Raw genomic sequence first — 17,270 nt, 5'->3', positions numbered from 1 at the left:
GGATTCTGGAGTCTCAAAAAACCCTTTCTGTTTCATAGAATACTTACACTGGAAGGGAACTTGAAGGTCTTCTAAACTGACCCTGTGCTCAGTATGGGAATAGTTCATATCATTTCACATTTTGCATATATCATTTCTGCTTTCATATCTCCCCTTGGTCTTCTCTCCCCCAGGCTAGACATACTTGACTCCATCAGCCAATGATGGGGTTCTCTCTCACTAGAACCAGGGGTCACCCCCTGAAACTGAAGGTCGGGAAATTGAGGACCGACAATAGGAAGTACTTTTTCCTCTTAATTAATCTGTGGAATTCTCTGCCATGGGATGTGGTGATGGCCACCAGCTTGGATGCCTTTAAAAGGGCGCTAAGTCAAATTCATGGAGGACAGGTCTATCAGTGGCTACTAGTCTGGTGGCTGTGGGCCACCTCCAGCCTCAGAGGCAGGATGCCTCTCAATACCAGCTGCAGGGGAGCAACCGCAGGAGAGAGGGCATGCACATACCTCTTGCCTGTGGGCTCCCCAGAGGCATCTGGTGGACCACTGTGTGAAACAGGATGCTGGACTCCATGGGCCTGATCCAGCAGGGCTTGTCTTGTGTTATGTTATGTTGCTCCTAGGATTTGGTTTCCAGACCCCTCCCTGACCTTGATCTGCTCCTCTGAACTTGTTGCACGTCTGTCTCTAAAATATGTGGTCCAGAACTGGACACAGCATTCCACGTGAGGTCTGGCCAGGGCAGAACAGTGGAACTACCACCGCTCATGAGCTGGATGCTTTGATCCTGTTGTTGCCGCCCAAAATTGGATTTGTTGGGCAGCCCACCTCTTAAAGCTGTGGTTCCTGTGTGAGGTATTCATTTGTGATGGAAGCCCATACTAAGCAATGTGGAAACAGCTCAACCAAGGGGTTCTCAAATGTGGATGGACTACAGATCCCATCACCCCTGCCACAATGGCCGTTGGCAGGGGGTGATGGGATCTGTAGTCCAGCAGGATCTGGGGACCCCCCCCTTCTGAGAACCCCTTGGTTAAGCGGTTGTGTTGGCTTGTTTGAGAGTGGAGACGAAGACCTGCCTTCTGACTTGGGTTGGCCAACGGAAATTGAAGCTGGTCTCTGTGTGTGGCACTGTGTTCAGCCTAAAGCAGGCTTCTGTTCTATTGCAATTAAAGCTAATTAATCAATCGTTAAACATGCCCTCCAGAAACCCTATCCCATTAAAGGAACGGCTGGTTTTAAAGGAGCAAAGGATCTCTACTCGGCCTCTAGAAAGTTGCCCACTTCTCAGCTGGGCAGCTGAAAATGTCTCCTGGCTTCCCCAGAAAGTTGTTTTTTTAAAAAAACAAAAAAAAAAACAAAAAAAACTTTTAGACAGTGGCCTAATTAAAGCCTCCCCACCCACCCCAGCCACCATGATGCAGGGGATTGCAGATGGGATCCTATGAGATCAGCAAGGGTTTCTGACTTGCAACAGTTCAACCATATCTGCCACAGCAGGACTGGTGCCAGTTGTTTCTCTTGGTCTCGGTGTTCCCCACCTGGAAAACAGGAGTATGAGTCAGTTGTCTTTTGACTCGGCAAAATTTTAGCGTAGGGGTGGTGTCTAAATCTACAGAAATTTGCACACGGGAAATGTTGTTCTCAAGCGGGCCTGATTAAGTTAGCCTCCACCACCCCCGGGCTGTGTTTGGACTACAACTCCCATCATCCCCAGCCACAGTGGCCAATAGTCAGGGATTATGGGAGTTTTAGGTTGTGGAGGAGAGCTGGTCTTGTGGTAGCAAGCCTGACTTGTCCCCCAGCTAAGCAGGGTCCACCCTGGTTGCATTTGAATGGGAGACTAGAAGTGTGAGATCTTTCCTTCAGGGGATGGAGCCGCTCTGGGAAGAGCAAAAGGTTTCAAGTTCCCTCCCTGGCTTCTCCAAAATAAGGCTGAGAGAGATTCCTGCCTGCAACTTTGGAGAAGCCACTGCCCGTCTGTGAAGACAATACTGGGCTAGATAGACCAATGGTCTGACTCAGTATATGGCAGCATCCTATGTTCCTATCTGCAGGAGGGCCGAAGTTGAGCAGGCCTGTTCGAAAGGCAACCTGCTTCTTCTTTTTGTCTCTCTCAAGCAGGCACCGTCCTAAAATGCCTTCCCACGTTCAGTGTTTGAATGCTTGTATTTTTCCTTCTAGTTCTGCTGGCAAATTTGCTTGTGGCTACAGTCTTTCGGCCACCTAATGGCGCAGCGGGGAAGTAACTTGCCTAGTGAGCAAAAGGTTACCGGTTTGAATCCCTGCTGGTATGTTCCCCAGACTATAACACCTATATTGGGCAGCGGTGATATAGGCAGATGCTGAAAGGCATCATCTCAGACTGCGTGGGAGGAGGCAATGGTCAACCCCTCCTGTATTCTACTAAAGACAACCACAGGGCTCTGTGGTTGTCAGGAGTCGACACCAACTCAATGGTGCAACTTTACCTTTACAGTCTTCGGGGCGGGGCAGGGGAGTGGTAACAAATCTGATTCCGTTACACACATTACTCTGTTGATGTTCTCAACCACCTTGTGAGGTTGCTCAGGCTAAGAGATAAAGAGCTGAACGGGGACCTCAAGGTGGGACACAGCCATGAGTTCCTTGGAGGAAGATTGGGATATCTGCTTTCTAGATGTTTGCCCTGAGGAAATCGCACTTTAGTACCTCACTGCCCCGCAAATCTGTCCTACATTGAAACTTTATTTTCTGAAACAAAATAAGAAAAGAAAAAATCCCACATCTGCAGCCATCATTTTTAAAACACGCAGGGTTAGGATTCTAAACAGCACTTGCAGGAACAAAATTTAGACTTTAAAAAAAAAATCTCAACCTTTAATATTTGCTAGTTGTGATGTTAGGACACTTATTTTAAAAACTTCTTGCAACAAAACTGAGAGTTGCCTTCCTTGGGCGAGTGTCTGGAACAGAAAGGCGATCTTGAGCTCGATACTGGAGCGAGAGAACCTCTTTCGTGGCTTGTTTCGGAGCAAAAATCAAAAATTCAGGAACTCCCAATGCCAGCGTTCCTGAATGATATATTGCAGGGGCAGCAAATGTAAATGTTATCTCAGCTTTGCACTGGGTCCGGTGCCTGAAATGTCAAGCTGGCATCTGAAGAAAGGCAAGTTAGTTCCAGTCCTGATTTATATTAAAATTCTCTGCTGAACTTCTGTTAAATTTGGACTTGGGTGAGGGAAATACTATGCTCGGGAAGAAATCTCAGACCGGTCCCCCTCTGCGGCTACGAATAAGGATCCACCTTGACCAATAACATATACATGAGAACAAAGTTACACCATGCTAATTAAATTCCAGTACAAATCTTTAGTGGATGGTTCTCTCCCCCCCCCCCCACTTCCTTTTTAAAGTCATTTTTGATCGTTTTTATTTGCTCATAGCTCAAGATATGCTTTCTTTTCCACTTCATGGACCTTGACTATATGTTGTGATGTACAGAAACTGACAGGTTAGAGAGCTTGGTTATTGTAGGAGTGTTATTGACCAAGTACATCTCTGTATGGAAAAACAATCGTTCTTAAGAAAAACATCTTGTTTTTAGACGATGCATGTTTTTCAGAGGGCTCCCTGAGAACTCTTGGTTGGAAAGTGGTATACAGTTTTACTGTATATCTATTTCCAGAAGAATTAGAATGGTTCTGATCCATATGGACGCTCAGTGGTAGAACATCTGCTTTGCGTGCAGATGGTCTCAGGTTAAGTCTTGGGTAACCCGCAGATATGCTGGTTTCACAGAAATCTGGGGGGGAAACCAAGTTCTGGTAAGATATAATCGGCCGACTTTACGAATACGACAAATATTTCTATACCGCTTTTCAACCAAAGTTTCCTAAAGTGGTTTACATACAGAAGTTAATTAATTAACTTGTCCACAAAGGACTCACAGTCTAAAAAAGAAACATAAAGACACCAACAGCCACTGGATGGATGCTGTGCTGGGGTTGGATAGGGCCGGTTGCTCTCCCCCTGCTAAATAAAGAGAATCACCACTTTTAAAAGGGGCCTCTTTGCTCAGTTATCCCTACAACTGGACCAAATTTGGTTCATATATCAGTTAGGCAGTTCAGAAGTTAGCCCACTTGTGCCACAAATGTTTGTGTCCGCCATCTTGAATTGGGGTAGATGATATCACCACAAACTATGCTGTTGAGGTGTCCCAATTTGGTTCATTTTGGTCCAGGCATTTTGAAGTTGATAGTAGAGAAACCGACAAATGGAATTTCGGGTGACCTCATAAGCCTACAGGAAAGTAGGCTTGAAAAATGAAGGGGGCAAAACGTTCCCTGCAATGTAACTAAATGGACTGGAATGTTTGTGGACTCAGAGGCCAGTTGACAGACAAGATGGGTGGAGCTAATGGCATTCTGGCAAGAAGGGAGGGAAGGAAGGCTTGAACAAAAAGGGTGGGGCATTTCTCGGCTTGAAGAATACTCCTTCAAGACAGTCACAGCCACTTCTGCATGCCTAGCCACAGGTTTGGGTAATGTGTACACACCAGGGAGATACTGCAACACTTTATTGTGGGTCCATGCTGCTTCTTAATGTTAAAGCTAGCATTTCTCTCTCACAGTTCACTTATGGGAAACAGAATAAAAATCATGTTGGCTTTAGAAATTTTAAAAAATGTAGCCGGATGGTGATTTTTAGCACATGTTATCTTCATGCACTCAGTTGCTTTTTATTTACTGTATTGTGAATGACAGCCGTGAACCCTCGTTAATACCCCAGACTTGGCAGGAGGAATAGAAGCTCGATGCTGAAGTTAATGCAGAGCATATGCAGGGTACAAGCAAAGCAATAAAGGCAACATTGTTCTCTAAACAGGCAGGTAATTCCCATTAGTAAATCAACCTGATGTATTAAAAGGCTTTTTGTCTTAAAAACAGCCTTGAGTTCCATGCTCCAAGGAACTGGCTTCCAATCTCCATCATTATTATTAAAACCAATCTCCCATCGCTAGCTACCCACTTCATTTCCCACAGATAACTGGTGAAAGTGATTCACATCCTTGGTTTCCCGGAGGCTGTATTCTTGAACGCTGTATTCTAAAACACTGCGTGTCTTAGGCTGTATCATGTGCCGAGGGATCTTTAATTTGGGTCCCCAGTTGCTGGACTACAACTCCCATCACCCCTCCCACAGTGCCCAAGGGGTGATGGGAGTTGTATTCAAACATCTGGGGCAGCGGTAGGCAACCCTGGCTCTCCCGCTGTTGCTGAACTACAACTTCCATCATCCTCAGCTGCAAAAAAATTGTGGCTGAGGATGATGGGGGTTGTAGTACAGAAACTGTTTGAGAGCCAGGGTTGTCTACTCCAATCTGGGGACACAATTTGAGAACTGCTAACATCTGGGGCAGCTTGATGGTAGAGCATCTGTTTTGCATGCAGAAGGGCCTGAGTTTAATCCTTGGCAGTATCTCCAGGTAGGGCTGGAAAGACCCCTGCCTGAAACATTGGAGAGCTGCTGCCAGTCAGAGACAGTCCTGAACTAGATAGACCAAGGGTCTGACTCGGTAAGGCAGCCTCCTATGATACTGTGAAGGCGTGCAGAGGAGCTATGGCACGGACCCACCAAGCAACTCTGTGCATTCCGTACGCTGCAAGTTGCTGAACGGTCCTCCCCACGGAAACCCCTTCCCGCGTTCCTTTAGTAGCCTTGGACTGGCACCGTTTGCCATGCATCGAAAAGGAATCTTTTCTGGTGAGTGGCCACTTTCTGGCGCCATTAGATTGTGAGCCCTTTGGGGAAAGCTAAGCATCTTATTTATCTGTGTGTCAACCGCTTTGAGAATGTTTTGGGGGAAATGGCTTATAAATATTTGTAGTAGGGAATATTTGCAAGTGGGGATTGGGCCCCCCACTTACAGGCCTGGGACTCTGTTGATGCTGGATCCGGTCCTTCTCCTGGAGTTGCACAGAGCGGGGATTGTGACTGCTTGGACCCGCTGAGACCCCCTTGCCAAGAATCCTGCCAACTGGTGGCTCTCTTATACTCATTTAAGGGGAGAGCCTCTTGCTCAATTCAGCCTAGCATCCCACCCAGTGGTGAATGTAGCGCATGATACATATTTATATAAAATATGTCGTGCCGTCATTGAGAGAGGTGAGATTGCCGTGCAGATAGGACAGGGCCTTCTCTGTGGTTGCTCCCAGGCTCTGGAAGGCTCTCCCGGTGAGCGTTTGCTCTGTGACCGCTGTGGCTGCTTCTAAAACAAAACACAACACGAAAGGCCTTTTCCCGACTCAGGCTTTTACCTCCTAGAGGCTGCCAGGTTTCTCAGTTTTCTTGCTCCTGTTTCTTGGTGTGTTGTGGTTTTCATGTTTAATTGGTTTTAAGGTTTTAAATGCAACTCTTGCAGAATGTTGTTGTTGTGTTTTAACTTTGGCAAGTGGCCTTGAGATGCCTTATGAAAGGTGGTATAAAAACTGAACGGATGATCAAGTATGTGATTCATGCAGGGCAGTGGTGCAGTCCCATAGCCCGTGCCAGTCGGTCACGTGAACTGGGTATCCCAGAATGCTGTGCTACGGAAGGAGCTGTCTCCTACCGAGTCAGCCTCTTGGTCCATCTAAGTCTCTGCCAGGGACAGGCAGCAGTTCTTCAGGGCTGGCGTCATTTTGTGCAAGGCTCCGAGGAGAGCTCATTCCTGTCTTCTGCTTGTTTTAGGCTGGGGGTTCCCAACCTTGCCCCCCTCCCGATGTTGTGGGACTACAACTCCCATCACCACCAGCTACAGTTGCTGCTGCTGGGGATGATGGGAGTTGTGATCCATCAACACTTCCCCATCTCTTACAACTTTTTAAAAAGGCAGTCAAGATGCGTTTGTTCACCCAGGCTTTTTATTAGATATTTTTTTAAAATTGTGTTTTTAATAGTTTTAATGTGTTTTTGTTATGAACCACCTACAGACTTGTGTGTTGGGTGGTATATAAGTGTGTGTGTGTGTGTGTGTGTGTGTATAAATAAACAAATAAATCACCAGGGTTCCAAGGTTAGGAATTCCTGTCTTGGGCAATTGGTCATGCCAAGGGAGAGAATTTTCTGCTAGAAAGGAAATGGCAGTTTAGTATGAAGCCTGTATAACGGGCCTGCTCAGCTTGGCCCTCTTGCAGATGTTGGCCTACAACTCCCATAATTCTTGGCTATTGGCTATTGTGGCTGGGGATTATGGGAGTTGTAGTCCAAAAACAGCTGGGAGGCCTAAGTTGAGTACGCCTGCCCTATAAGCTTAACGCGATCCGATTACGGTCTTCACTGCCATATGGGGCTGTTTGTGCACCTGCGAGATATTTAAGCTAGCTAGTTGGCCTGCTTTCGAGCGCGTAAGTGCATTATATCAGGGAAATCTCGTTTGAAAATCTGGCACAGGATAGCTGGTGTGGATGCTATTGACTTGCCTTTTGAAATTGGTAGAATTCCTTTCACCATTTGCTTCGAGGCAGTGCAGTATGAAAAATGCAACTAGTGAGATGTGGAATATGCAACTATATTAAAAACAAGTGTAAAGAGATGCTAAGCCAGAGCAGAATGTTGGCTGCAGCATCTAAAAGGGTAAGAGAAACACTTGATCTCTCAAAGAAAAAGCACTCAAAATGACTTTTGGGGGGGATATGGCTAACCAGAAAAGCCAGGTAGATTGACTACATTTTATGGAGTATTTGAAGGGCTCCTGGAGGTCCTCGGAGCTCTCCTCTGCACCCACACTAATTGTTCATAGGAGCATAGGAAGCTGCCATATACTGAGTCAGACCATTGGTCTATCTAGCTCAGTATTGTCTTCACAGAATGGCAGCGGCTTCTCCAAGGTTGCAGGCAGGAATCGCTCTCAGCCCTATCTTGGAGATGCTGCCAGGGAGAGAACTTGGAACCTAGATGTTCTTCTCAGAGCGGCTTCATCCTCGAAGGGTAATATCTTACAGTGCTCACACATATGGCCACCCATCCTAATGCAAACCAGGGCAGACCCTGCTTAGCAAAGGGGACAAGTCATGCTTGCTCTCACAAGACCAGCTCTCCTATCTGTTCCCCATCCTGAGGATCACTGGCTTGAAGCCGATGTGTCCACTGCAGAAGGGGAGGGAGGAAGGTGAAGGCCCTCCTCCTTAGTTCCTGATTGGCTGGCTACATGCTGAAGCTCAGCATGCCCCTCCTCTCAGCCTGGCTGACCAGCTTCAGAAAATTAGCAATGAGTACTCATTGAAATGAATGGGGTGGGAACCACCCACGTCTGAGGCCCTGGGAGAACTGTTAAGGCCCTGGGAGAACTGTTAAGGGCTAAACGGACCGATGCATATGACAGCTTTGCCCAGTGTTAACTGGGCCAAGAGGCCTCTTCTAAAGTGGTCCTCGGAATCCCTGTGTCAGGGAACATTGTTGGGTAGTATTGGACACTGTTGTGCTGATCTTTGCTCGTAATAAACTGAATTGAACTGAACACTGTAGCAACTTAGCTTCTGTTCTCTTTTCCCTCTTTTCCTAAAAGAGTATTTTAATTGAGAATTAATATGCTGATGATGGCACTTGTTTCTACCTACTCTTGACATCCCAGTTTCCTGTTTGGGGAGACTTCTGAGGTGCTCTTTCCTTTGGTTGCTTCGAAAAACATCTTTCCACAAGCCGATGCGAGACCAGCAAAGTCTAACCTGTGTTTTCAACTCTCCCACGCGGCTGTTTACTGACTGTTGTGGTTTACATGCTTGTTGCGATTCGAGTAGTAGAATTACATTTAAATTCCACATGTTCTGGATGCTGCAGAAAGGAAGCGGTGAGTGGAGACTTTCGTGAGGTTAAAATTAGTCATCTTATGTACGCACGTTTTCGTAGATCATGGTGACATTTTCTTTGCTGTTTATTACGGATGCCCAGGGGGTGTTTATGGACCCTGAAGCCCGTATCTATAAAAACAGTAATTAAATTTAAAAAATGGGGCCCACTTTGGATTTCAGCCGTACAGAACTGTAACCCTGATGGTTTTTGTGTTTGCAGGTGAAAGATTTGACCCGGTTCCTGGACCCTGCTGGCCTCGGAGTGATCAGCTTTGAAGATTTCTATCGAGGCATCTCGGCGATCAGGAATGGAGGTCAGTTTATGGGCACGTGGAAATATTTCTCTGCAACGAGAATCGGCAGAGAGGACTCCCTTTTTGCAGGGGAGTTGACCCCATTTTGCTTTCAAAGAGATAAACACTGGACCACCCAAGTTTGGTATTGATGGAAAAGATGAAATAAACTAAATGCATTAGACCAAGGGGTCCCAACCTTTCTTAAAAATGAGTATTCCCCTTTTGTTGCAAACCTGCAGCTCGGGTTCCCCGATAGATTTGTGTTTGTATGTGTTCTTAAATGTTAGGTGAAAGGTTACTCCCATCACTTGCTTTTGAGACTAAATTATTCACAACTATTCTCACCGCAATTAATGGAACAAAGTTACTTATCCTATTTCAATGGGAGTACTCGTATCAGTGCTAATTTTCCGAAGCATGTCAGGCTGAGGGGAGGGCTATGCTGAGCTTCAGCACATAGCCAGCCAATCGGGAGCAGAGGAGGATTTGTACATGGGTACGATGATTCACATGTTGAACGTCGGTATAGCAGTAGGGCCTGTATCCAGGTTCACTTTTAAAATGAATGCAAGTACAATCATTCACACAAACGCGTGTATGGGCATTTGTACACTCATACAACATAATTTCTGAATATGGCTACGGTATTTTAGGGCTTATGAACCCTTGTAGCTTAACTCCAGGTCTGAATGTATTGTTTGTGGTATAGTACTAATAGTAACTAGCCACCGAATGGTACAGTAGACAAGTAACTTGCGTAGCAAGCAAGAGGTTGCTGGTTCGAATCCCTGCTGGTATGTTTCCCAGACTGTGGGAAACACCTATATTGGGCAGCAGCAATATAGGAAGATGCTAAAAGGCATCATCTCATACTGTGCGGGAGATGGCAATGGCAAACCCCTCCTGTATTCTACCAAGGACAACCACAGGGCTCTGTGGTCACCAGGAGTCGGCACCGACTCGAAGGCACAACTTTACCTTTACCTTTACGTTTGTTTGTTTGTTTGTTTGACATCTTTGTACCGCCCAAAACTTACGTCTCTGGGCGGTTTACTAGTAGTAGATATATGCCACTTTCCAACAAGCAGTCCTCAAAGCGGTTTGCATCGTAAAAGGAAACCAGAAGAGACTGCCTGTGAGCTAGGGATGTGCCTGAAACGGATGTTGCGTTCCATTCCGACTCGGAAAATTCCGAGCGCCATTTTGAATTCCAAAATGACGCTCGTCGGGCTGCTGCACATACACGGCAGCCATTTGTCTGGTGGTATTGGCCATGCTTCCATGTGTCTGCAGAGGCCAGAAGAGCACCATGTTGGAATCCAAAATGGTGCTTGGAACACTCGGAATGTTCCGATTCGGAACAGCGTCATTCTGAGCTCGGAACAGGCCCTTCATTGGAAGGGCATTCTCTTCCGAGCTCGGAACACTCAAAAGGACCCGTCTCAAGGCGGAACGTGCCGAGATGGGAACATTCTGCACATCCCTATTCTGAATCTTCTTGTGACAATCTTAAAAAACAACCAGAACACGAAGGAGATGCCAGCAACAGCCGCTGGAGGGATGCTATGTTGGGCTGAATAGGGACAGTTGCTCTCCTCCTGCTAAAGGTAAGAAACCCGCCACTTGGAGAGGTGCCTCTTTGCCCAGTTATTGGGGGCAAATCCCAAAAAGTGTGTGCTCTGAGGGGGCCGGAAGACCGATCTCTGTCCCAAAGGGGCTCCTAATTATAGGGAAGGAGAATAAAGATTCCAGCAACAGCCACTGCATGGGATGCTGGGCTGAACAGGCACAGTTGCTCTCCCCTTGCTAAATTTGAAAGGTTGCCCTCTGCAGAGTTCGCAGGGGTTGTATCTGTTGGGAAATTGCCACCATCCCAGCTGAGTAGCTGTACAGACGTCTTGCCTGTCTGTTTCATTCCGCGATTGAAGGGTGCAAATAGCTGGTGCTGTGCGGCCTCGTAATTTGAGAAGGAGAGCTGGTCTTGTGGGAGTGAGCATGAATTGCTAAGCAGAGTCCACCCTGGTTTGCTTTTGGATGGGTGGCTACACATGGACGCTGTCCTCTGTAAGATACCCCCCCTTTTAGGGGATGGGCCCCATAGCTCAGTGGGTAGAGCACTTGCTTCAGATGTGGAAGGTCCCAGGTTCAGTCCCTGGCAGTAGGACTGGGAGAGACCTGTGCCTGAAACCTTGGAGAGACGCTGCCAATCTGTGTAGGCAATACTGAACTATAAAACGATAACGGTGCTGAGATCGACCACTCCTTTTCATCTCATCAGAGGGGCAATTTGTATCCCCTTGCAAGGAACATCTCTGTACGGGCCTTAAGAAAAGGCCACTCTGCCCACTTCTCTGTGTCTGGGAGGACTGAAATGGCAGCACCTTCCCTCCAGAATCATCGGCATGGAGCATCTGAGGGCAATGGAAGGGAACGGCTTCTGAATTTTTTAGCACCAGCTTGACACCTCAGAGGGCCTCGGTGCAGCTCTGAGGTTGTCTTGTGATGCATTTGCATGGACGGTTTATTTTAAGGCGGTCTCGGGATGATGAAGAAGTGTGCGTTGCTTATTTTGGGAGACGATGGCTCTCTGGAGCATCGTCCTTGAAGTCAGGCCTTCAAATTTCCCCTCTTTAATTGATTTCATGCAGCACAGCGGCTTTGTGTTAACGAGAGAGCAGAAGCAGACCAGCAATTAACTACTGGACTTCGTTGGAGACATAAGAACAGCCCTGCTGGATCAGGCCCAAGGAGGCCCATCTAGTCCAGCATCCTGTTTCACACAGTGGCCCACCAGATCGCTCTGGGGAGCCCACAGGCAAGAGATGAAGGCATGCCCTCTCTCCTGCTGTTGCTCCCCTGCAGCTGGTATTGAGAGGCACCTTGCCTCTGAGACTGGAGGTGGCCCGTAGCCACCAGGCTAGTAGCCACTGATAGACCCGTCCTCCATGCATTTGTCTAAGTCCCTTTTAGGGACTCGTGACCATCACCAGCATCCTGTGGCAGAGAATTCCATAGGCTAATTATGCACTGTGTGGAAAAAAAGTGCTGCTTCCTGCTGGCCCTAAATTGTCCTGGCTGTCAGTTTCATTGAGATGACCCCTGATGTGTTGGTGTGGATTTTTGTGGTTTGATGTTGCAGGCCAGTGGCTATCTGTGGCTATGCTCCAGCCTGCCTTTCGGTATAGCAAGCTTTAACCTGAAAGCAGTGTCCTTGCTGCTTTTTTATGAATCGCCAGGAGGTTTTTCACATCCGACATTTAGTTCACATCTCTTCCGGAATGGAGGTTGTGCATTCACGTATTGGGCAGATTTGCCCCAAAGTTCCCCTGAGCTATCCGGAAGCACTTCACACACAATTCGGGGGTTTTGCTGCATGTTAAGAGTGTAGCCCAGGGTAAAAAAATCCAGGGTAAAAAAATTCCACTTTTTGCATTGATCTTTTTTGGGCAACGTTGAACTCACAGTAAACCTGTGGTAAAGCCTGCTGTCTGAAAACCCTCCAGTGGCTTAACGAAAGCCTTATCAAAACATGTGTTAAGTGGCAAACAAAGCTATGGAACACAATATACACAAATCATGTTAAACAGATAAATAAAAAGTTCTCTCTTCGATTTATATACCGCCTTTCCTAAAGTGGCTCAGGGCGGTTTACACGAAAATTAAAAAGAAGTAGTAGCAGCCAAAATTTATTTTTAAAAAATCTAAAAGCAGATTAAATATTTATTTATTCTATTGAAGTCTCTTTAATCACTCTGCTCTTGTGGCTGGGAGTTCCTTAGGCACTCCTCTGCTCCTGCCTGGCAGCGGCTTGCACAGATGGGACTTCCGAACCCGCCGTGCCTTAACGAGCGGGAGGTAGGCAGAGTTTCCTGGCAGCCGTGGGGCCATGAGGCACTTCATTTCCGTCCCCTCTCGGCTCCAGGTTTATTTATTGCTCCCTCGTTCACGGCAGCCTTAACAGCTTCTGCGGATGCTTCATGGAGCCAGCCGGTTCTGCTGACTAATCTCGCACCAGAAAGTACAAGATGCATAATTGGCAGCCAACAAATAGTGAGACTTTCCTGCTATTTTAGGGACATAAATATTCTCCTTTTCTAATATTGCAGGATCCGCATTGCAGATTGCTTCCTCTCTGCTAGAGAGAGAGAGATTGAAATTGGCCCATCTCAGGGATGGGTAGAAACGTCCAGCCTGGAATCTCTTCTGGGTCTTGCGGCCAGTCGGGGTTCCCAAACACGTAGAGGCTCTACGTTCAGTGCAAGCAAACAGAAATTGTCCCCTTTGCTAAGCAATGTTCTCCTTGGTTTGCATTTGGATGGGACACTACATAAATGAGCCCTGTGAGATACTCCCCTTAGGTGACGGAGCTGCTCTAGGAAGAGAATCTGTGTGCAGGTTCCTTCCCTGGCAGCATCTCCAAGCTAGGGCTGAGAGAGAGACACATTCCTGCCTGCAACCTTGGAGAAGCCGCTGCCAGCCTGTGCAGGCGATACTGAGTTAGATGGGCCAATGGTCTCACTCGGTATATGGCAGCTTCCTAGGTTCCTGTGTAGAGCACCTGTTTGCATTCAGAAGGTCCCGCTTCAATCCCTAGCAGCTAAGGGCCTCTGCCTGAAGCCTTGGAGAGCTGCTGCCAGTCAGTGTTGGCAATACTGAGCTAGGTGGACAAAAGGTCGGACTCATTAAAGGCAGCGTCGCAGGTTCAGGGTATGGCGGTGCAGCACCAGGCTGGCCTCATCGCTCTTGTCTGGTCTCGTCTCTGGTTGGAATAATAGCCTGTCTTCCTGCTCGGTCCACAGATGATCTCTATTCAGACCGGGCGTTCCCAGGCGCCACGGACAGGAATGCACTCGCAGCTGACTTGACACTCCTGAAAGCGTCTATTGTTCTCGCCCATTTCTATGTGAAGCAGAAAAATAACGTGACTCCGGTCCTGGCTGGCTTGTCTTTCTGTTGCCCTTGTTCTTCCCGTAGCAAACCTTTGTGATGGAGCATAGGAATATATAGGAAGCTGCCATATTCTGAGTCTGTCAATTGGTCCATCTCGCTCAGTATTGTCTTCACAGACTGGCAGCAGCGGCTTCTCCAAGGTTGCAGGCAGGAGTCTCTCTCAGCCCTATCTTGGGGATGCTGCCAGGGAGGGGACTTGGAGCCTAGATGCTCTTCCCAGAGCGGCTCCATCCTCTGAGGGGAATCTCTGACAGTGCTCACACTTCTAGTCTCCCATTCATACGCAACCAGGGTGGACCCTGCTTAGCTAAGGGGACCAGTCATGCTTGCTACCGCCAGACCAGCTCTCCTCTCCTTGGCACCTATCACATCTCGGTACCCTTTCAGGCTTTGTGTGTGGTGTGTCCCCCACCTTCCAGTAATTCACAGGAAAGTGGGTGTAATTTTTCCAGGTTGGGTTCATTGTATGGTAGCAAGCAAAGCAAGCCAAAGTCAGAGAGCTGCTTCTAGAAAAGGTGTGAGCTTGCACTGCTGCCCTGAAGTTACAGGCAGCTGCCTTTATACCGAGTCAGACCACAGCCCCATCTGTCTCAGTACTGTCAACACTGACGGGCAGCAACTCTTGCCTGTAGCCGCCCCTCCAAATTCAAACCAAGCTGAATGCTGCTTAGCAAAGGGGACAGCTCATGCTTGCTGTCACGAGACCTGCGCTCCTACCTGTTTTGAACCTGGTGGAGTGGCAGCTGGGGCGAAATCAAAATCTAGACGGCACCCAGTTCAGCAGAGGCAGCCCTCCCGTGAGGCAAGGAAGTGGCGCCTAGGAAGCGGCTTCTTCCTGAGTCAGACCCTTGGGCGATCTAGCTCAGTATTGTCCACCCTGACTGGCAGCGTGTCGGGCAGAATTTCCTCCACTCCCAGTTCTACCTGGAGATGCTGCTAGGGGCTGAACTTCTGCATGCAAAAGTTAGCTGCTTATTTCCCCCCCTGCTTGGGAAGAATCCCTGCTGTTTCTTCACTTCTCAAAAACAGCAGTGGAAACGAGACTTCTGGGAAGGAGGTCTCTGTGGTGCTGGGTGTCCTGCTCGCCAGAGGGCTGGGGTCACTCGCCACCGGCGAGCTGGCGTGTGGGTTTGTTGATGCCTGCGGGAGGGCACCTATCTGTGGAGAGAACCAAGCAGCAATTCAGGTGCATCAGTCAGGCGAACGATGCTTTTTATTAAAGGGCCGGCCCCTCCATTAAGTAACACGAGGACTCTGGCTTTGGGCAGATGCTTTCTTGCAGCCGTTGGAGCGGCCTCATCTTGGGGCACGGCGTGGCCTCTGTCGGCGGTCTGCACGCTGGTAATATGAAGACGGAGGCCTCGGCGGTTTTGCGTTCCTAATGAGCAGCGAGGGTTTGTGGGTCTCCTCCGCGCACGCCCCCCCCCAAAAAAACGCTCATTCAGAGTGGTATTAAAACGCTCCACATAGCCTATTGTGTCGGAGGGACCGAGCGGGCGGGGGTTGCCATGGCAACCTCTGGTGTACACGACACGAGGCGCCATATGCGTGTGTGTGGGGGGGAGGAGGTAAAAATCTGTGCCGGGAGAAATGCGGTAATGAGTTGAGTGGATAACCCGAGCCGTGTTGAGCTGGGCTTTGGTCTTGCCGTCTGTGTGTCCTGAGCGCTGGAGCACTAGGCATTTGGCAACCGGCCCGTCTCCCTGCTGTCTCCATGTTCCGGCTTCAGAAAAATGAAAAAGCAAAAACCTCTTGAGGAGCCCCCAGGCATTCATGAATTGGCCAGATCTACCCAGAGGTCCTTGTGAGGAATTGGGGAGTACTTCACACAAGATTCGGGTTTTTCATTGCACATTAGCATGTAGCCTGATCTATATCCAGGATTTATTTTTTTTTAATCCACTTTTTGTGTCGGGGTTTTTTGGGGGGCAGCTCTCAATAAACTTGTATGAAAGCCTGCTGTGTGTGAAATGCCCAGGTAGGACTGAGAGAGACTCCTGCCTGGAAACCTTGGAGAGTTGCTGCCAATCAGTGTAGGCAATACTGAGCTGGATGGACCAAGGGTCTGACTCAGAAGGCAGCTGCATATGTTGTTTGTTTGTTTATTTGATTTCTATACCGCCCCTCCAAAAATAGCTCAGGGCGGTTTACACAGAGCAATAATAAATAAATAAGATCGATCCCTGTCTCCAAAGGCCTCACAATCTAAAAAGAAACATAAGATAGACACCAGCAACAGTCACTGGAGGTGCTACGCTGGGGGTGGAGAGGGCCAGTTACTTTCCCCCTGCTAAATAAAAGAGAATCACCACATTAAAATGTGCCTCTTTGCCAAGTTAGCAAATCTGTTCCTAAAACCAAACGCACACGCAGCTGTTCACACACTCCCACGTGAATGTGTGCAGGTACCCGGCACACATCCGCAGACAGTGGCAAATTGTCAGGGATGATGGGAGTTGTAGTCCAACATCTGCAGGTGGGCCAAAGTTGTGTCTCCCTGCTTTGTTTCTAAAAAAGACCCACCAGCTCCATCGGGTATACTGGATTTCTCAATAACAAAATCTGAGCATGTGGCCCTCTCTCGGATATTTCTGCAAACCAGAGGGCAGACCGTCCCACTATGGAGTGATGCAGTGTGCAAAAAGACTGCTCTGCTGTGTCTTTTAACAACCCTTTTCAGACTGACCACACACAGTGATGTTTCCCTGCCTTTCCAAGAGGCAGGGAGAATGGATTGTCCGGGCAGCTTTGATTGCTAAAAGAATAATCTTACTGCTCCCGAAAGGCTAAGAAAATGCTAAAAATAGAACGCTGACTGAAGGGCCGTCTAGCCTGTAGGGCGCAAAGAGCCTTTAATAGATGCAATGCACTAGGAAACTCCGGTGTTATTTGGTCGTCTTTTTTGAAAGCTTGAGAGGCATAGTTTGATGTGGATGAGTCGAGAAATATAGGTTGACTTCTTGCCTTAACAGAAGCCGATCTATATTTCTTGACCCTTTCACATCAACTATGACTGTGTTTAGCCTACTGCTGAAAGGGAAGAAAGCGTATTAGATCAGAGTGTTCCATGAGTGACGCCCGTAAGTGAGTTCCCTTTGTCCGTGATTTTGGGCCATTGGTACTGTCTCAGGGGACAAATGCTCATCGTGATTTTTGGCAACGTTCCCTCCCTGCCTCCAAATGGAAAACAGGTGATAGCATTGTTGTACTGAGGA

The 17,270-nt window shown here is 47.9% G+C and overlaps 1 protein-coding gene across 2 annotated transcripts in view; it reads left to right on the top strand.

Moving 5' to 3' along the window:
- RAB11FIP3 (RAB11 family interacting protein 3) overlaps window positions 1-17,270 on the top strand; it is a 94,898-nt gene that overhangs the window by 23,449 nt on the left and 54,179 nt on the right. For both annotated transcript variants that reach the window (XM_053276702.1, XM_053276701.1), the window contains exon 2: window positions 9,030-9,123. In XM_053276702.1, coding sequence (XP_053132677.1) covers window positions 9,030-9,123 — 94 coding nt within the window. The remainder of the gene's footprint in view (window positions 1-9,029; window positions 9,124-17,270) is intronic.

This window comes from Hemicordylus capensis, chromosome 13, assembly GCF_027244095.1.
Source record: "Hemicordylus capensis ecotype Gifberg chromosome 13, rHemCap1.1.pri, whole genome shotgun sequence".
Classification (NCBI taxonomy): Eukaryota; Metazoa; Chordata; class Lepidosauria; order Squamata; family Cordylidae; genus Hemicordylus; species Hemicordylus capensis.
Note: the sequence above shows the minus strand (reverse complement) of the source record. Positions and strands in the feature narration are given on the sequence as shown.